This window comes from Delphinus delphis, chromosome 6, assembly GCF_949987515.2.
Source record: "Delphinus delphis chromosome 6, mDelDel1.2, whole genome shotgun sequence".
NCBI lineage: Eukaryota > Metazoa > Chordata > Mammalia > Artiodactyla > Delphinidae > Delphinus > Delphinus delphis.
In genome coordinates, this window is record NC_082688.1 from 19,814,489 (window position 1) to 19,831,898 (window position 17,410).

Here is a 17,410-nt window from a genome sequence, read left to right on the forward strand (position 1 = left end):
TAAAGCCTGTCTGAATGCTACCTCCTCCAGGAAGTCCTTCCAGATTCCCCAGCCCTTGCTCTCTGGTCAGCATTCACTTTCCTCACTGGTGTTCCCATGGCATTCGGTTCCAGCTGCTATGGGTAGTTCAGTTTAAGAGACATGCCCTGATTCACCAACCAGTCCCTGCCATCAGAGAACTTAGAGTTCTCCCAGGCAGACAGATGTTGCTGCCCCATCACTACCCCCACTAGATGGGTTCAGGTCCTGGGGCTGGTAGTTGTGGGAGGGTGTGGGTCCTTAGAGGAGGGCTCCCATGCCAATCCAGGAGGACTTCCTGGGAGAGGATGCAGCTTCTCTAGGCTCAACCAAACAACACCCACGACACAGTGGATCGTTAGCACCTAGTTTGTGGCCTGGCACACAGTGGGTGCACACAGTGGGTGCTCTGAATGTGCTTAATTCACATTCAAATTGAATGTGCAGCTTCGCCTCACACACTGGACAGCTTTCTGTCACCTGTGTAGAGGAAATCTAGAAAGGAAGAAAAATCTGGAAAACTGTTAATGGATCCCACGGTCCCTGCAGGCAGGGCCTGTGGACAGTTCTGCTCTTTTCCATGAGTTCAGTGGATTCTAAGCCAAACAAAAGGGAATCTCGGGCAGCAATGAGATGGCTTATCCGGAAGTCTGGTCCCAAGAGAAGTGTAGATGTTCTAGATAAAACAGACACAAGGTCTCAAAAGGCCCATCAGATCTGAGAAATCACTCTACCAGAACATAGCCCAACACACACACTGAGTGGGATGACTTGGTCATCAAGAACAACTGAAACCCGAAGTTGTCAATCCTGGCTGTGCAATAAAACCATCTGGAGTGCTTTGGAAACACTGATGCCTGGTTCCCACCCCCAAACCAATTAATCAGAATCTCTGTGGGTGCGGCCTGGAGTCCCCAGGTGATTTTGATGCCAGGGGAGGAGCTCCACTGCCTTAAAGTATCACTCAACATTCCCCAGGGAAGAAGGCAGGGGGGGTATGAAAGCCCATAGGGGAGCATGTTGCAAGAGAGACGGTAAAGTTCAGACATATTGTGTAGGTAAAAGGTCAACTTCAGTCAGCCAAGCTCAGCTTTGCAGAACAGCTCACAGGAAGAGGCTGCAGAGAGTAGAGGACAGAGCACAAGTTCTGGCGACTGACAGATCCCCACTATACCACTTAGTGGGTGGAGATCCCTACTACACCACTTGGGCAAGTTACCCAACATCTCAGAGCCTCAGTTTTCTTATCTGTAAAATGGGCACAATTATAGTGCCAATCCAGAGGATTGCTTTGAAAACTACTTAAAGTAGAAAAAATAACCAGTGTTCAATAAATATTAACTCCCAGCCCTCTGACCCATGAAGGTTCCAGACACATGAGGCATCATTGTGCAGGAGATGGTCCTTAACGCCCCTTAACTTTCTTACATATTAACATTATTGCTTTTAGGAGAAGATATCCAGCTCACAGGTAAGTCGTTCCTGGGTGAGCAGTGGGCGGACTGAGGCAGGGGAAAGCTGTTTCTGTTTCTAGGGAGAAGAGCTGAGATCCTGGAAACAACAGGAGGTTCAACAACCCTGGGTCCTTTGATTTCTCAACCACCCTTCAGGCAGTATCATTTCCTCTTGCTGGACTTTCATGCCTTCATCAGACAGACAGACAGACAGTGAGTGTGCCTCTGTGCCAGGCCCTGTGCTGGGCATGGGGATGGGATCCCTACCCTCACCAAGCTCCTTGTCTAGCAGGAAGCCTGGCATGGCTGCCGGTACCTACCACACACAGCAGAGAAGCCATGTGAGGCTTTGGAGGAGAGGAGCCAGGCATTTAAGGGGAAAGAGTGATGGCCTGGGTGTGCCAACAGGTTACTCTCTCCATCTTGTCCTAAAATCATTACTCTTGATCACGAACGCAACTGTTGCTCTAGCCTGTGCTGGCCCCCTTCAGTTTTTCCATCTGCAAAATGGGCTAGGGGGCCAGAGAGACATTCATTCAGTGATCCCTTAAGGTTCCTGTTTTGGAGAATTTTGTGAAATGAGTCCTGTGGCCCACATTGATGTTTTAATGAAAGATTACAGCAAGCTCTGTTTGGAAAATTTCACAACAGGCCTTGGACCCATCTGGCTTTTCCTCCATGGGGGATACAAGTGGAGCAATGACAGATGGGTGTCGTGTGATAATGGGAGACCATCCTCCTCACTGATCTTCTTCATCATCTTTCTTCCACCTCAATCCAATGCAAGTCTGTCTGGCAGGGTGAGCCCCAGGCTGGGCTCAACCTCTTCCCACAGAGCCTCAGTCTCTGTACCTCACAAATGGGGACGAGCCCTCCTGTGTAATGTGTCAGGGGGAGCAGAGGGCACTGACACTCGGGCTTACCAGGGCCCCCTAGAGCCTGTCCTCCACCCTCTGCGAACTCCAAATTTGTAGCACACGGTTGGGTCCAAGAGGCTAGCTTGGGGAGAGTGTCCTTCAGCTTCTGGGCACATCTGAGAGTAGCTTTGTGGCAGGAGTTGATGATCTCTATGATAAATGGGTCTCTAAATGAGTCCTTACATCATGAAGCTGAGAGTCTGTGGTTAGGAGAGGAAGGGAGGGAGGAGAGACGGAGGTCAGGGAGGGATGGAGGGATGCATCCAGCAGCCCTCGCGCCAGCCTCCCTTCCTCCTTCCCGGCTCCTTCCCTTCTTCCGACCAACATCTGTTACATTCCTACTGCATGCAGGGCCCTGGCTCGGAGGCCCTAGGGATGAAGCCCACAGAGTCCCTGCTTCCCGACAGAGAGGAAGAGCAACGCAGTGTGGTCAGCACTGTAACGGGGGGAAGCCAGGAGGTTGTGAGGACACGGATGTGGTTCCAACCTGACCTCATGGGGCGGGGGGTGTGAGGGAAGGCATTCTATGGATGGGAAGGCTTGCAGGACAAATCCACCAGGGAGAAGTGAGTGCTCCTGGCAGAGGGAACGGCAGGGGCAAAGGTTTAAAGGGATCAAAGGAAAGCCTAGGAAAGCTTTGGGCTGGAGCACAGGATGCAGGCGTTGGGGGCTGTGGGGAGTGGAGACGGACAGCCAGAGGGGGCAGCTGGAGATAGAGCCCAAATGGCCTTGAGTCTGAATGGCCTTCAGTCCCAGCCAGGGGACCTCAGACTTCATTCTGAGGCCCCAGGGATGAGGGTAGGGTTTTCTCAGGGCGGGGGATGGCTGGGGCTGAAGGGAGGACAGTGGACTGAAGGGGCTAGAACCAGGAGCAGGGTGTGTGTGGGAGGGTCCCCTGATTGCTCAATGTGGCTTTTATTCATTCCCTCGAGAAGCACTTCCTGAGGGCCTGCTCATCCCCGTGCACGGCACAAGGCCGGCCAGCCCCTCCACAGTGCACAAGCTCAGGAGAAAATGTATAGAAAGAGCGTTGACAAAGCCTCCTTTGTGATGAACCCTGGGGCCGTGTTGGCATGATGCTCTGCTGCCCTCTAGCGAGGCCTGGCGATGCACCCCTGCAGGGTCCAGCCAGCTTCTAAGATGTGCTGAGCTTCTGTACATGCCTTCTCTCTATCCCTCCCTCAACCACAGGAGTCCCACTGCTCCCTAGGAAAAGGGGCGGTCTGGAAGTGGAGGACAAGCTCAAAACAGGGTGATGAGGGGAGGTGGACACAGAGGGACTCAGTCCCAGCTGTGGGAACAGGCAGCATCAGGGTCAATGAGGGGCTTGGGGCCCAGGTACTGCATCTTGAATTTTCTCAAGTGAATAAACACAGACTACATACAATGGTAACAATGATGATGGTGGTGGAGACGGTGGTTGCAGTGACTAATGATTATGGGCACTGCTGGTTATTGGCAGTGCTGATTACACGCACTGCTGGTAGGTATTGGTGATGGGGTGATGGTGGCAGTCATGATGACAAAGACAGAGGTAGAAATAGTGGTAGCGGTGATGGAGGTGGTGGTTAAAATGACTGTAAAGCTACACAGAATGTTCTTGTATATGTCCTTAGGCGGAAGTATGCACTCATCTCTATTGGGCACAGACCTAGGAGTGGAATTGCTGGGTCATAGGACAGGTATATGTTTAGCTTTAGTAGATGTTGCCAAACAGTTTTCCAAACAATGGTCGTATTTACACTTGTCATGTGTAAGTTCCTGGTGCTCCACAAACACTTAGCGTTGTCTGTTTTGTTCCCTAGGGTATCTCAAATGCCTGGAAGCCTGGCATAGAGAGGAGGCTTAATGAAAATCCGCTGCATGAATGCTCCATGTGAGGGTGGCAGATGTTCACGTTCACCATTAGAGACCAGAACCAGAACTCTGCTCCTGCTTGCAGACGTCCAGTGACGGCCACATTTGCATCCAGGTTGGGAGCCTGGTGTAAACGTCCTGACCAAACAGCTCGTCACACCCCAGGTGCACACGTCCCTTGTCTCTGCACTTTTCTCAAAATCCCTTCAGTGTGGCTCCCCCCACTCCAGATTGAGGAGGAACAGCAATCTGATGAAACCCATGCACACTAAGATGTGAGTGACTCATAGACCTTAACCCTTGTTCACTTACTGGGTTTACGACATGAAAAAAAGGCAACCTGCCACAGCAGACAGCAAAGAACGTAGAGTTCCTGGTTTTGGATTTAAACTCTCTCAGTTGGGCCACTTACAGCTATTTTCTCCTTAGACAACTTCCCCTGCCTATCTCTATTTTCCTGTTATGTTTTATTCTGTTTTCATTTGAAAAACAGGAATGGTAATTCTTGTCCTATCCACCTCAAGGATTCAAAAAATATAATAGATTAAGGAACTTCAGAGTTGAAAAGACTCTTGGAGATCATCTAGGGATTTTTATTTTTGCTTTTAAATAATTCTTTACAATATATGAATCACTTTCAATTATAGTTTCACTGAAATCACAGAACTATATAAAATAAGGGCAGGATCATTAATCTCTTTTCGTAGGAAGGAAACAGGCTAAAAGGGGAAATGACTTGCCCAGGGCTCTGCGGTTTCTTAGTGGCAGAGCTGGAGGCAGTGGCTCTTTGCTCTACCTAATTCTCCCTGCAGATCTAGCTAGAAGGCCCTATAAAACCAAAAGGTCAAAAAAAAAAAAACCAAAACAAACAAAACAAAAAAAAACCCAAAAGGTCAACTGGGCTCTTGCTTGCATGCCTCCAGTGCATGGGGAACTCACTGCCACCCAAGATAAATCATTTGCTACTTGGGTGGCTCTGATAGTTGGCTGTCATTTGTGGTGGTATAGAGCGTGTTTCGTCAAGAGGGGGTGATTATTAGAGCTTTCATTCTAATGTTTCTTTGAAGGAAGAGGAATTTACAGAAATATTCAGAGAACATGCAGAGATAGCCAGAATGGCAATAATTATAACAATCGATACCTACTGATGGTGTCACTTCCCTGTTGGTAACCCTTCATGGGCTTCCTGATTCTCTGAGGAATGCGTCCAGATTCTTTGATGTGCCTTTCAGTGAGCTGAGTCCAGCCTCAAACCAGCTCTCAATGCCGCACACATCTCCCCACCCCATCCTGGCCTTCCTGCCGGATATGCTCCCTCTGCCTGGAACACACTCACCCACCACTCTCACCTCCCTGCTCCTACAGGCCTCTGAATCCCACCCCCTCCTCCAAACCCCTGCACATCAGATAGCACTTACCTGTCTCCGTAGCGCGACTATGAGCTTGGAAGGGGCAGGATCTGCATGTGATTCCTCCACCCGGTGCCCTGCATGAAGAATGGCACTGAATGGGTGATTGCCCCGGCCCAGCATGTTCACAGACGTCTCTGCTGCTCTCATCAGCCAGGCCAGGAGAGAGTTAAACAGCCTCCCTGGCCTTGGATCAGCTCCGGCATTGGAGAGGCAGGTGGCCCAAAGTTTAACCAGATGCTTCAGAGCCTGTTGTCAGCTCAGCTCAAGGAATTCAGTCCAGCCACATCTTCCTGGTACTGAGACCTGGGCCCCTCCCACCCCTCTAGACCCCTTTCCCCTCCCGGGGCTCTGAGCTAGAGGAAGCTGGAACTGCTGGGGAGGGGTAAGGTGGGGAGGAAGATTACAAAACTGGAGGAGTAGGCAGAGAAAGTAGGAAGAGCCTGGTCCATGCTCTGCCCAGACGTGCTGTGTGGCCCTGGCTGAGTCCTTCCCATCCCGGCCTCAGTTTCCCCATCTGTGCACAGAGGAGGCTGGTCTGGGTGGTCCCTCCTGATGGGACTGGCCAAGGGCAAGTGATCCTCAGACTCGAGTCCCCTAGCTACAGACTCTCTCCACCGCAGAGGTGGCTGTGGGTAAATCTTTAACTAGCTAGCCCTGGGTAGGCCCAGCCTTTCCGGATGGATGGCTGCCTGGGAAGGGGGGGATGAGGGTGGAGGATGGAAGGTGTGTATAGCCAGTCCCAGTGTGGTGAAGGGGAGGGTACTGGGGAGGGAAAAGAACGAGACTCGGGCGGAGCTAACCCGTGTGCAAAGCAGAACATGGAGGAACGCGGGTCCCCCGACGGGTAAGTACAGATTTAGGGAGGTTCAAGGAGCCGCTGGCGCAGGGATGGTTAACTCGCGTTGCTGCCACAGGGACCCCGCGCGGAACCTGGAGCAGGGACCAGAGGGGCCAGAAACGCCCATCCAGGTGGTGCTCAGGTGGGTATAGGTTGGCTAGGAGGGGTCCAAGCGAGGAAGGCACTGACGGAGATTTCAGGATGGACCATCCACCCCCTCCCTGCCTCTTCGGACCACAGGGTGCGTCCCATGAGCGCGGCGGAGCTGCGTCGAGGGGAGCAGAGCGTGCTGCACTGCTCAGGGACCCGGACTCTGCAGGTGAGGACCTCCCACGCACTCCCCCAAAAACACCTACCGGGAAGATGCCAGGTCCCTCCAGGCCAATTTCCCCCAGGCCCCGCACTCCCCCAGGTGAGCCCCGCCCTCCCCAGAGTGCCCCGCCCCCTTCTCCACGGCCCCCTCTCCCAGGTGAGCCCCCCCGGCGGGGGCCCCGACGTGGCGTTCCGCTTCGGCGCAGTGCTGGACGGGGCGCGCACGCAAGAAGACGTGTTCCGGGCCTGCGGCGTGCGGCGCCTGGGCGACCTGGCGCTGCGCGGGTGAGTGAGGCCTGGTGACGCCCCGCCCCCACACGGCCCCGCCCCCCTCCCCCCGCCCCTCCCTGGGTACAGCCACACCCCTGCGGCCCGCAGCTTCTCCTGCACCGTCTTCGCCTTCGGCCAGACCGGCTCTGGGAAGACCTACACCCTGACCGGACCTCCTCCCCAGGTGGGCCGATCGCATTCGGAGCCCGCAGGGGTCAGGGGTCGGTGGGCGAGAAGCCCTGGGGAGCCGCAGGCAGCGCAGACTCCCAGAGGGAAGCGACGTGGACGATGAGGCCCAGCCCCATTTATTTGCAGACAAGGAAACTGAGGATCAGGGAGGTGAAGGCACTTGGCCAGTCTAGAGCACCTGGGTTCAAATTGTGTCCCCTTTATTTACTAGCTCTCAGTTTCTTCATCTGTAAAATGGAAGTGATAGTACTGACTGAGAATTAAATGTGATGTTGTATGGGAATTGGGCACAGTGCTCTACAAAGGGTAGTTATAACTGCGGCAGCGGTGGTGGTAAGCCAGCCCCAGGCTCAGCTGTTTCTTCCCCCAGGGGGAGGGCGTGCCCGTACCCCCCAGCCTGGCCGGCATCACGCAGAGGACCTTCGCCTGGCTGTTGGACCGCGTGCAGCACCTCAGTGCCCCTGTCACTCTCCATGCCTCCTATCTGGAGATCTACAATGAGCAGGTGGGGAACTGAGAAGGCTAGAAAGACAGCCCACAAGGAAAAGGAGGCATTTCTTTCCAAGGAGGCTGGGTCAAGGGGCAGAATAGATGGGGGACTGTCGACCATGAGGTCTCAGGGTGGATGAAGCAAGAACTCAGAGAGGCCCCTCCCTCACCCTCCACCCTCCTCTCTCAGGTCCGAGACTTGCTGAGCCTAGGGGCTCCCCGGCCCCTCCCTGTTCGCTGGAACAAGACGCGGGGCTTCTACGTGGAGCATCTGCGGGTGGTGGAGTTTGGGAGTCTGGAGGCCCTGATGGAACTTCTGCAAATGGGTGCGTGCTATTTCAGGGGAGCTCTGGGGTACGAGAGATGCCCATTTTTCACTTGTTCAGTGAGTGCCCTCGGGGCCCCAGCCTGGAGCTGTGGGTTCAGAGATGACCCCTGGGGGAGAAAAGAGCCAGCAAACCAACAATTCAAATACAGCCCAAGAATGTCCCCCACCCCTACCCCCCAGGCCTCCTGATTTTGCCTTCCAGACTCTTCCCACCCTCCTCTCCAGCCCTAGGCTTCTGCCTCAGTCAGGCCTCATTTTTCCCCCCTGGAAGGGTCTCCTCCTTTCAGTCCATGCTTCTCCATGTAGCAAACCACATCCCGCTTCCCTTCCAGACCTTTCCAGTGCCATGAGAGTAAAGGCCATACCTCCTAGCCTAGCCTAAAGGCCCTTCAGTTCCACTCTCATTCATCCATTCATCAGATTTTTATTGAGCACCTACTGTGGCCGGCATCAGGGACACTGAGACCCTGGGCTCGGGCCGAGCATTGTGCCGTGCCTCCCAGCTGATCTCTTTGTCTGAGTTTCTCTCCGTCCACACAGCAGTGGGAGAGATGTTGATAAAATGTGAATCAGACTGACATTCTTCCACTCAGTTCTCTCCAGCCCCCTTTCACCGATCTGTGCTAGAGCCCGACCCAGCACCCATCATTCTACTCTCCTGCCTCTGTGCCTTTGCACTGGTTGGGCCCTCTACCAGGATGCCTTTTCTCCTTTTTCTTTGTTGGTGACCACTTGCTCTTCCTACCACGTCCAGCTCCATATGTTTTTCCCCTCTAGGTCTTAGCCGTAGAAGGAGCTCAGCTCACACCATGAACCAGGCCTCCAGCCGAAGCCATGCCCTGCTCACACTATACATCAGCCACCAAACTGTGAGTGCCCCAGCTTGGGGAAAGAGCTGGCCCAGGGCCACCCAGCCAGGGTCTGCCTCTGGCTGTATAAAACAACTTGGGCGTTCACAGGAGGTAATGGTGAAAACCCTTGGCCTTGTGGCTTTGATGGGGACAGCCCCTCCCACGTCCCCATCAAGCCCTGCTCCCCCAACCCCAGCAGATGCCGCCTGTAGATCCCGGGGAACCCCCTGCCGGGGGGAAGCTGTGCTTTGTAGACCTGGCTGGCAGTGAGAAGGTGGCAGCCACAGGATCCCGTGGGGAGCTGATGACTGAGGCCAACAGCATCAACCGCAGCCTGCTGGCCCTGGGTGAGATCTGGGGCCAGCTGGACTGACTTCCTGAATCCCTCCTCTGTGCCTTACCCATAGCTGTCCGCAGTGAGGGAAACCAGAGGAGTTGTAGGGCATGGAGGAGAGTTAAAGAGCTGTGATTCAGAAGCCACAGGCCTCCCTCCGGCCTCGGCTGGCTGTTGTCTCATGCTTTTTCCCTCTTAGAACTTTGTTTATAGATCTATAAATACTGAGGATACAGTTACATTCTAACTGAGGAGGTAGAAACACTCAAGTGCAGAGTGTGAGCCCTCAGACATTCAACCTGTCCCTTGTTGCATTTGGGAAGACTGAGGCCCAGTGAGGGGAAGGGCACTAACATGTCCTCCCTCCTCCCCATCCCCCAGGTCATTGGGCCTTGAGGTCCTTAACAGCTGGGGCCTTGGCCTTCCTCTGTGCACGCATGGGGAGACGCATAGGGAATGCCTCTTCATCTGATTTATTTGTCAGACATTTCCTGAGCCCCTGCCAGGTGCCAGGCCCTTCGGTGGGCCCTGGGGATCAGGGATGGAGCCCCGTCTGGTGGCAGAAGCCAATCTGAACGGGTAATGAGATCACGTGGAAAGAGATATCTTAGAGACCTACAAGCCTGGGTGGAGATCCTGGCTCTGCAGAGTACCCGCTGGCTGGCCTTGGACATGAAGGGTAACCTTGCCTTCCCCACCCAGGTCACTGCATCTCCCTGCTGCTGGACCCACAGCGGAAGCAGAACCACATCCCCTTCCGGGACAGCAAGCTCACCAAGCTGCTGGCGGACTCGCTGGGGGGGCGTGGGGTGACCCTCATGGTACCTAAGGGGGACTGGCGGGGAGGGCTGGGTCCTGAGGGAGGGCTCCCAGAGAGGAACACTCAGGGGCAGTCCTCCCCAGGTGGCCTGCGTGTCCCCCTCAGCCCAGTGCCTTCCCGAGACCCTCAGCACCCTGCGATATGCAAGCCGAGCTCAGCGGATCACCACTCGGCCCCAGGCCCCCAAGGTGAGTGGAGAGAGACCCAGGCAGAGGGCTGGGCAGGGCAGAGGGTGGGGTGAGATCAGGCAATAGCTGGGGACTGAGTTGGTGTCCCGTTGAAGTCTGGGACTGAGTCAGGGTTGGGATTAGGGTCGGAATCTTGATGATGGGGTTATGGTTGGGGGGGGGCGGGGGCGGGTCACAGTCAGGGTTATGGAGGGTCTAGGGTGGGAGTCTGATTAGGAACATGATTCAGGGTCTGGCCAACATCCGAGCTGGTATCATGATAGGTCTGAGTTAAGTTGGAGTCTGACGTGGGGTCTTATTTGGGGTCAGAATCTGGGCCAAGGTTTGAACAGAGCTGAGTCTGGGGCTGGACAGGGAGTGGGGCGTAGCTTCGAGCGGGCCCTCCAGGCGCTTCAGTGCTGTTTGGACAAGGTGCCGCCTCCAGATGGATGCAGCCTCGGGCCGGGATTCAAGGTTGACTAGTGGGGCATGGGCTGGATTCTAAGCTCCACTCAGTCTGCAACCCCAGAGCCCTTGTGCAGTGTGAAATGTTTACAGCCACAACTCTGGGTCTGTTTCTCTGCAGTCCCCTGTGGCAAAGCCACCCCAGCATTTGGAGACTGAGCTATTGCAGCTCCAGGAGGAGAACCATCGCCTGCGGTCCCAACTGGGCCAAATGGACCCCAAAGGTATGAGCTTCCTGGGGGTGGAGTGAGATGAGGATAGGATCTGGGGCTCCTGGGGCTCCAGCTACCTCCCTCTTCCCTGCAGCCTCTGGACTCACTGGGCCCCGGGTGTCCTGGGCTCAGCGGAACCTCTACGGGATGCTGCAGGAGTTCATGCTGGAGAACGAGAGGCTCAGGTAGGGCCGTGCCCCGCCCCTCACTGCTGGGCTTCCTCCTTTCCCTGGTCCCTGGCTCCCCTTCTGTCCCCACCTGCCTCCTGGGGCTCCTACTGTGCTGCAGTGAAGAGAGGCTGACTGATACCCCCGCCAGCCCTGCCTCCTGTCATGGGCCCGGGGCCTGCTCGTCCTAGGAAAGAGAAGAGGCAGCTGCAGAGCAGCCGGGACCTGGCCCAAGATGAGCAGCGCATCCTAGCTCAGCAGGTCCACGAGCTGGAGAGGTGAGCGCGGCCGGAGACAAGCCTTTGGATGGAGGGCAGGTGGGAAAGGGGTGGCTCAGTGAAACGGCTAGGTCTGATCTCTGGATCCAGACCCCCTGGGTTCTGATTCCAGCTCTGCCACCAGCTGTGTGGCCTTGGGTGAGTCATTTAGCCTCTCACTGCCTGGGTTTCCTCTTCTGTAAAATGGGAATGATATAGTACTTGCTTTCCAGGGTTTTTGGGGGGTTTTTTATAAATGTTTTTTTCGGGGCATGAACCCGTGTCCCCTGCATCGGCAGGTGGACTCTCAACCACTGCGCCACCAGGGAAGCCCTATAAATTTATTTATTTATTTATTTTGGGCTCCGTTGGGTCTTTGTTGCTGCGTGCGGTTTTTCCCTGGTTGTGTTGAGCGGGGGCTACTCTTTGTTGCGGTGCGCGGGCTTCTCACTGCAGTGGCTTCTCTTGTTGCGGAGCACGGGCTCTAAGCACATGGGCTTCAGTAGTTGTAGCACATGGGCTCAGTATTGTGGCTCGCGGGCTCTAGAGCACAGGCTTAGTCGTTGTGACTCACGGGTTTAGTTGCTCCCCGGCATGTGGGATCTTCCCGGACCAGGGATCGAACCCGTGTCCCCTGCATTGGCAGGTGGATTCTTAACCCCTGCGCCACCAGGGAGGTCCTCCAGGGTTGTCTTAAAGATCAGATTGAATAAGTTCATATGTAAAGCCTTGAGAACAGTGCCTGCATATAGTAAGCACTCCATGAGTGTTAAAAGCAGGACGGTGGTGCCAGCCTGCTGGTAGCATTGAGGACTACAGACAGACAGACCCCACTGTTCTTTCCAGGCGCCTCCTCTCTGCCTGCTACCTTCCCCAGCCGGGCCCTGGCCCAGCCCCACCGTGTCCCTGTGTGATGGTGCCACCTGCCCCCTGCCACGTGAGTCTCTGCCCAGCCCGGAGAGGGGAGGAGCAGGAATGTCACAGAGCCCCTGACTCAGCCTCTTGCAGGCCCTGCCGCCTCTCTGCCCCTGCCCCTGCTGCCACCTCTGCCCCCTGTGCCAAGCGCCACTGGCCTTCTGGGCCTGCCCACGGAGGGAGCTCCACCTGCCCCAGGTAGGAAAGGCCGAGATGGGGGGAGGGAAGGCTGGCAATCTGGAGACCTGGATCTAGGGAGCCTGCAGTCTGGAAAGCTCCAGAACTCCGGGGACTCTGATGTGCCGGGCTGGGTCATAGTGGGGAGTGGCTGGCTTTGGGTTCTCTCTGCCCAGGGTTCAAAACAGCTACTTACTCTCCTGCCCCTTCTCCCCATCCTACCTTCTTTCGGGAATGTGCTCTGCTGTTTGCGTACTCGTTCATTCACTTAGCATGTTACTCATTTATGCATTTACTGAATGAATGAGTTAATGGATGCATTTACTTAGTGAATGGGTGTTCACTTCCTCATTCAATAACCCTCCTTAAGCTCCTTGCTTCGTGGCAGCCCCTGTTCTGGGCACTGAGGATTCACAGACCTGACATGGTTCCCGCCCTCAAGGAGTTCCTTGTCTCCAGAGAGGACAGCACAAGGGCCATGCACTGCCCACAGAAAAAGTGACCACGACCCCACCCCTTTATGCCCACCTGACATTCTTAGTGCCCCATGGGGCAGGTACGGCAGGGATGGTGGTGTCATGGTCGGCGCCAGGGAAGTGGGGCACAGAAGCAGGGCTGGGGTCACCCAGTGTGGGCTCTGGTCTCGCCTGCAGGTGTTTGGCTCTAAGGCCCCAGCTGACATGCCCCTGTCTGCCCGGCCCCCACCCTGGGTGCCCCCATGTAGCCCTGGCTCTGCCAAGTGCTCAAGAGAGAGGTGGGTCCAGCTCTGGGGCACTGGGGGGTGGGGGTGGGGGAGGAGGCCCGGGAACGCGAAGGCTCACTTCCCACCACCCAACCCACCCTGGCCCAGGAGTCACAGCGACTGGATTCAGACCCAGGTCCTGGCAGAAATGCTGACCAAGGAGGAAGTGGTACCCTCTGCACCTCCCCTGCCCATGGGGCCCCTGAACACATCGCCAGTGCTTAGAGGTGAAGAAAGGAGCAGGGGAAGGGCTGCTAGTGTTTTCTGTGATCTTGGGCCAGAACCCACCTTCTCCAAACCTTAGTCCTCCCATTTCTGAAATAGGGGGCATATTAAGAGGTGAGAGTTCTAAGATCTTTCTATTTCTGGAACTTAGGATTCTCTTCCTAGGGCCACCTGCACTCCCAGATGTATGCTGGAGCCCATGGGGTACATGGCAGGGGGAGGGGAGTGGGTGCCACCTGAGGTTTCCCCAGAGGATGTTGGGACCCTGATGGGCCTGGGTGAGGCAGGGTCCAAGGGAGTGCTGGCCTCAAGTCCCACTGTTGTCCCTCAGGTGGGGCTGCAGTTCCAAACCTGGCCCGGAGACTGGAGGCCCTCAAAGACCAAATCGGCAGCTCCCTTGGACGTGGCCGGAGCCAGCCACCCCCCAGTGAAGGCACCTGAATCCCCAGGCCGGAGCCAGCCACCCCCCAGCGAAGGCACTGGAAGCCCCAGCTGGGTCCTCCCTTCCTGCTGAGGGCAAAGTGCGAACCCAGGAGACTACCATGTGACCTAGAGGTGTGCTCTGCACTCCTGGGCCTCAGTCTCCCCATCTGTTAAATGGGTTATAGCAGCTGCTGCTCCAGTTTGCAGCTGGGCTGGGCAGAAGGCAGTTCCTGAGGCATGGGGGTGGGGGCTGATGGGGCAGTCTGGGGAAGCGAAGGGAGGGTGCCAGCCTAGACCAGGAAAAATGAGACCGGATTCAGGAGAAACCAGGTAGCAGTGGTGAAATAAATGAATAAAGAGAGGCATCCCCTCTAAGCCTGGTTGGTCCTGACTTGCCCTTGAGGGAATCCAGAGAGATTGGGGGGTTGGGGGGTTCTGAGGAAGAGAAGGCAAGGACTCCTGGCAGAGGTGTGTGTCCCCTTGCCCTCTGATGAGGAACATTTCAGGTTCCCATTTCCTTTCATGTATTATACAAGTTTTCATAGAGCAACTACTCTATGCCGCTGGGCAGGCACGGGGCAATTGAATGGTGAGCATCTCCATGGAGGAGGCCTGGGGGAAACTGATTTGGCCTTGAGCTGGGGCAGGTGGTGGACCGAGGGGCTCACACTCTCTGTCCCAGCTGCATGCGTCCTGGTGCTGGAGGGATCATGAAGCCTGAATTCTGATGCCGCAGATCGGTTCTGAGACCCTGGCCAAGCCCTGCATCCTCCCTGGACCACTTTCTGGTTTTCAATCCATTAGACATGGCTTCCTGTCCTGTTGATCTCTAAATGAGGGTCAAGGAGGTTATGAATATCATGATTCCCAGCACAGTGCCTAATAGGATGCAGTGGGTCTGCAATCAGGGGTAACTCCAGATGTGACATGAGAAACTGGGGGTGCGCGTGGGAGGACCTCAATGCAGAAAGAGCCACGAGGCTAACCTAACTCTCACATTTTATAGTTAGGGAAACTGAGACCCACATGGCTCATTCCTTTGTTTGTTCATACATTCACTCATTCATTCAGCAGACACCACTGGCAACAACTGTAAGTCAAGGTGGCAAAGAAGACAGACAAGGGACAAGCTGGCTTTGCCTGGGGAGCTCACAGTCTGGTGGGGGACAGACAGACAGACACTTACAACCTCACACATGTGCTTTGATGGGGGAATCCCAGGGCAGTGAAGGCACAGAGGGTCACCCAATTAGAAATTGTCAGGGAAGGTTTGCCAAAGAGAGCCATGATTAAGTTTCAGAGGGTGAACAGCATTTGGCCCAGGGCAGGTGGAGGGGCTGCAGAGGCAAAGACTCAGAGTTCCAAAGGTTGCCTGGACCACGAAGTGCATGGCCTTGTCTGCCACATCGGGAGTTGGGGTTTGTCCCGAGGATGGCAGGGAACCACAGAAGAGTCTTAAGGAGTCACCAGCTTAGGTCTGCATTTAGGTCACACTGGCCACTGTGGCAGTTGGACTAACTGGTAAGGATGAGCTGGAAGTGGAAGACCAATGAAATGATCAGTGCAGGGAGAGGTGAGATGCCCCAACCAGCGGTACCTGAGCCAGCCTCAGGCTGGGTATCCCCTGAGACCTGGGCGCTGGGCACTGGGCTCAGGCAAGACCCCAGGCGGGGACCCCTCACTACGGGCTTGGGGAGCACTGGGGAAGGGGCAGGCGGAGGCCGGAGGACAAGCCAGGGAGCCGCTGGGGAGAATCAGGGCGCCTGGGGATGCGCCTGGGGAGGGGTTGCATCCATCATCTGGAACAGTGCTTGGACCTGCCCACAGGCCTGGCCTGAGAAAATCAACTCCGACTGCCCCCACCCCACTCCCCAGCGCCAGACCAAGCAAGAAAAGACCCAACACTCTTTTACCCACCGCTGTGGAAACTAGCCCAGGGAATGTTCCCTAATTATGCCCTATTTTCCCGGGGGAAGTAAGTAAGGCCCTAAAGATAAAAGCAAGGTGTCTCCAGGCTACACTTGAGCGTGCGGTGTGACCTGGGGCAGGCTCCTGGGACTCTCGGAGGCTTCCCCACTCCCAGGGCCCTGTCTCCTGAGCCCCTCTCTGCAGAGCTGGGCCTTGAAGCTGGGCGTGTCAGGGTCATCCCTGGCTGGAGCCCCCAGTGGCCACGGATTGAAAGGCAAGACCTGTGACTGTGAATAGAGGTGTTTGTAGAAGGCTGGAGTCCATGGAGGCAGAACCCAGGGTGGTGGGGTGACAGCCAGACACCACAGGCACCCGGCCAGGCAGGGTGGGCGGGTTCAGTCCGTAGACGGAACAACACAAGTTCAAGTCTCAACATCATCACTTACCACGAGTGATCCTGGGCAGGTGACTTAACTGCGCTGGCCTGAGTCACCTCATCTGCAGAACAGATACATGAACAGTAGCCCCTCATGGGACAGTCATGAGGATTAAATCCACTGACATTTGGAAAGATTTTAGCACGAGGCTTCGCCTGTTGCGGGTAATTTAGCCAAAAGCAGCTTTTAGTCGACGTGACGATTTGACAGAATTGACAATCTGGGTTCCGAAACAATTTGCTCAACAAATATTTAATTGAGAAACAACTTTGGGCCAGCACTGAACAAAGCATAGAAAGCCTTATCCTCAACACAGACAAGAAACAAGAAATTGGGCAAAACACATAGGAAGTCAGATAGTGATAAATGCCATGGAGCAAAACAGAGAAGAGAGGTCCATCTGTCAGGGCGGGTGCAGTTCTATACAGGGGGGTTAGGAAAGGTCTCATGCAGGGGACATTTTTGCAGAGACCTGAAGGGTAGAAGGAGGGCAAGCCGGACTAATGCCGTAAAGCCACTTTTTTCTACTCTAGGTGCTTTTGATGTTACATCAGCTTGTGTGGCTCGGCAGGTTTGAGCCTGGGCTCCTCCGTTCCCCAGAGCCCTTTTCTCACTCTAATGTGGCCCTGCTTGCTGGGAGGTCTCTAGCCTCAGGCAGAGGAGGCCCCTGGCACTGAGCGTGAAAGCTTTCCTTGGCTGCCTTGGGAAGAATGGACAGGGAACACCCAGGGGGACCTTGGCTGTTGCCGGTTCATTCTTGTTTGGATGATTCCTTCTCCCACTGGAGCCACCCACGATTTTCCGGTTTCCTGGGTCCAGCTCAGCAAAATCCCTACTTACTTTCCCAGAGATAGACTCAGGACTCAAGGTGATTAGTCCCCACTACCCCCATCACATGAACCATGCGTCCATCTCCCAATCAGCATCCTTACTCAAGAACTGCAGCTTATCCAGAATCCCTAACCCTGGAGGAATTCCATCGGACCCCAGTAATGTATCAAGACTCTTCAAATCCTGTGGTTTTAACTGAGAACAGTAGATTCCACAGGAAAGCTTTCTACAGAATGCCGGAATTGGAGGAATTTCTCCGGCCCCATGAAATAGGGTAGTAGTTCTCCAGGACTGTCCAACTTTGAAGGGGAGCTCTGGTACATTAGAGCTGGGGGCAGCTCTTGGAAATCCTGAAGCATTGGAGGAATTTCCCAGAATTCCAAGTCTCTAGAAGA

The 17,410-nt window shown here is 55.2% G+C and overlaps 1 protein-coding gene across 4 annotated transcripts; it reads left to right on the forward strand.

Annotated features, from left to right (window-relative positions):
- The first annotated feature begins 6,333 nt into the window (after positions 1–6,333).
- Positions 6,334–14,164, forward strand: KIF12 (kinesin family member 12). Of its 4 annotated transcripts, none has more exons than XM_060014272.1 (19): positions 6,336–6,502; positions 6,573–6,638; positions 6,737–6,815; positions 6,966–7,093; positions 7,187–7,262; positions 7,638–7,772; positions 7,947–8,082; positions 8,862–8,953; positions 9,132–9,282; positions 9,972–10,090; positions 10,173–10,277; positions 10,843–10,945; positions 11,028–11,118; positions 11,292–11,378; positions 12,204–12,294; positions 12,366–12,470; positions 13,103–13,203; positions 13,300–13,418; positions 13,748–14,164. In XM_060014272.1, exons 1-19 carry the CDS (start codon positions 6,375–6,377, stop codon positions 13,855–13,857), a joined length of 2,022 nt encoding a protein of 673 aa, XP_059870255.1. In that variant the 5' UTR covers positions 6,336–6,374; the 3' UTR covers positions 13,858–14,164. The 4 variants fall into 4 exon arrangements, with proteins under 4 accessions (XP_059870257.1, XP_059870255.1, XP_059870256.1 ...); XM_060014273.1 differs by having other exon boundaries at positions 6,337–6,502; positions 9,135–9,282; XM_060014274.1 differs by lacking the exon at positions 13,300–13,418 and having other exon boundaries at positions 6,334–6,502.
- The last annotated feature ends 3,246 nt before the right edge of the window (positions 14,165–17,410 follow it).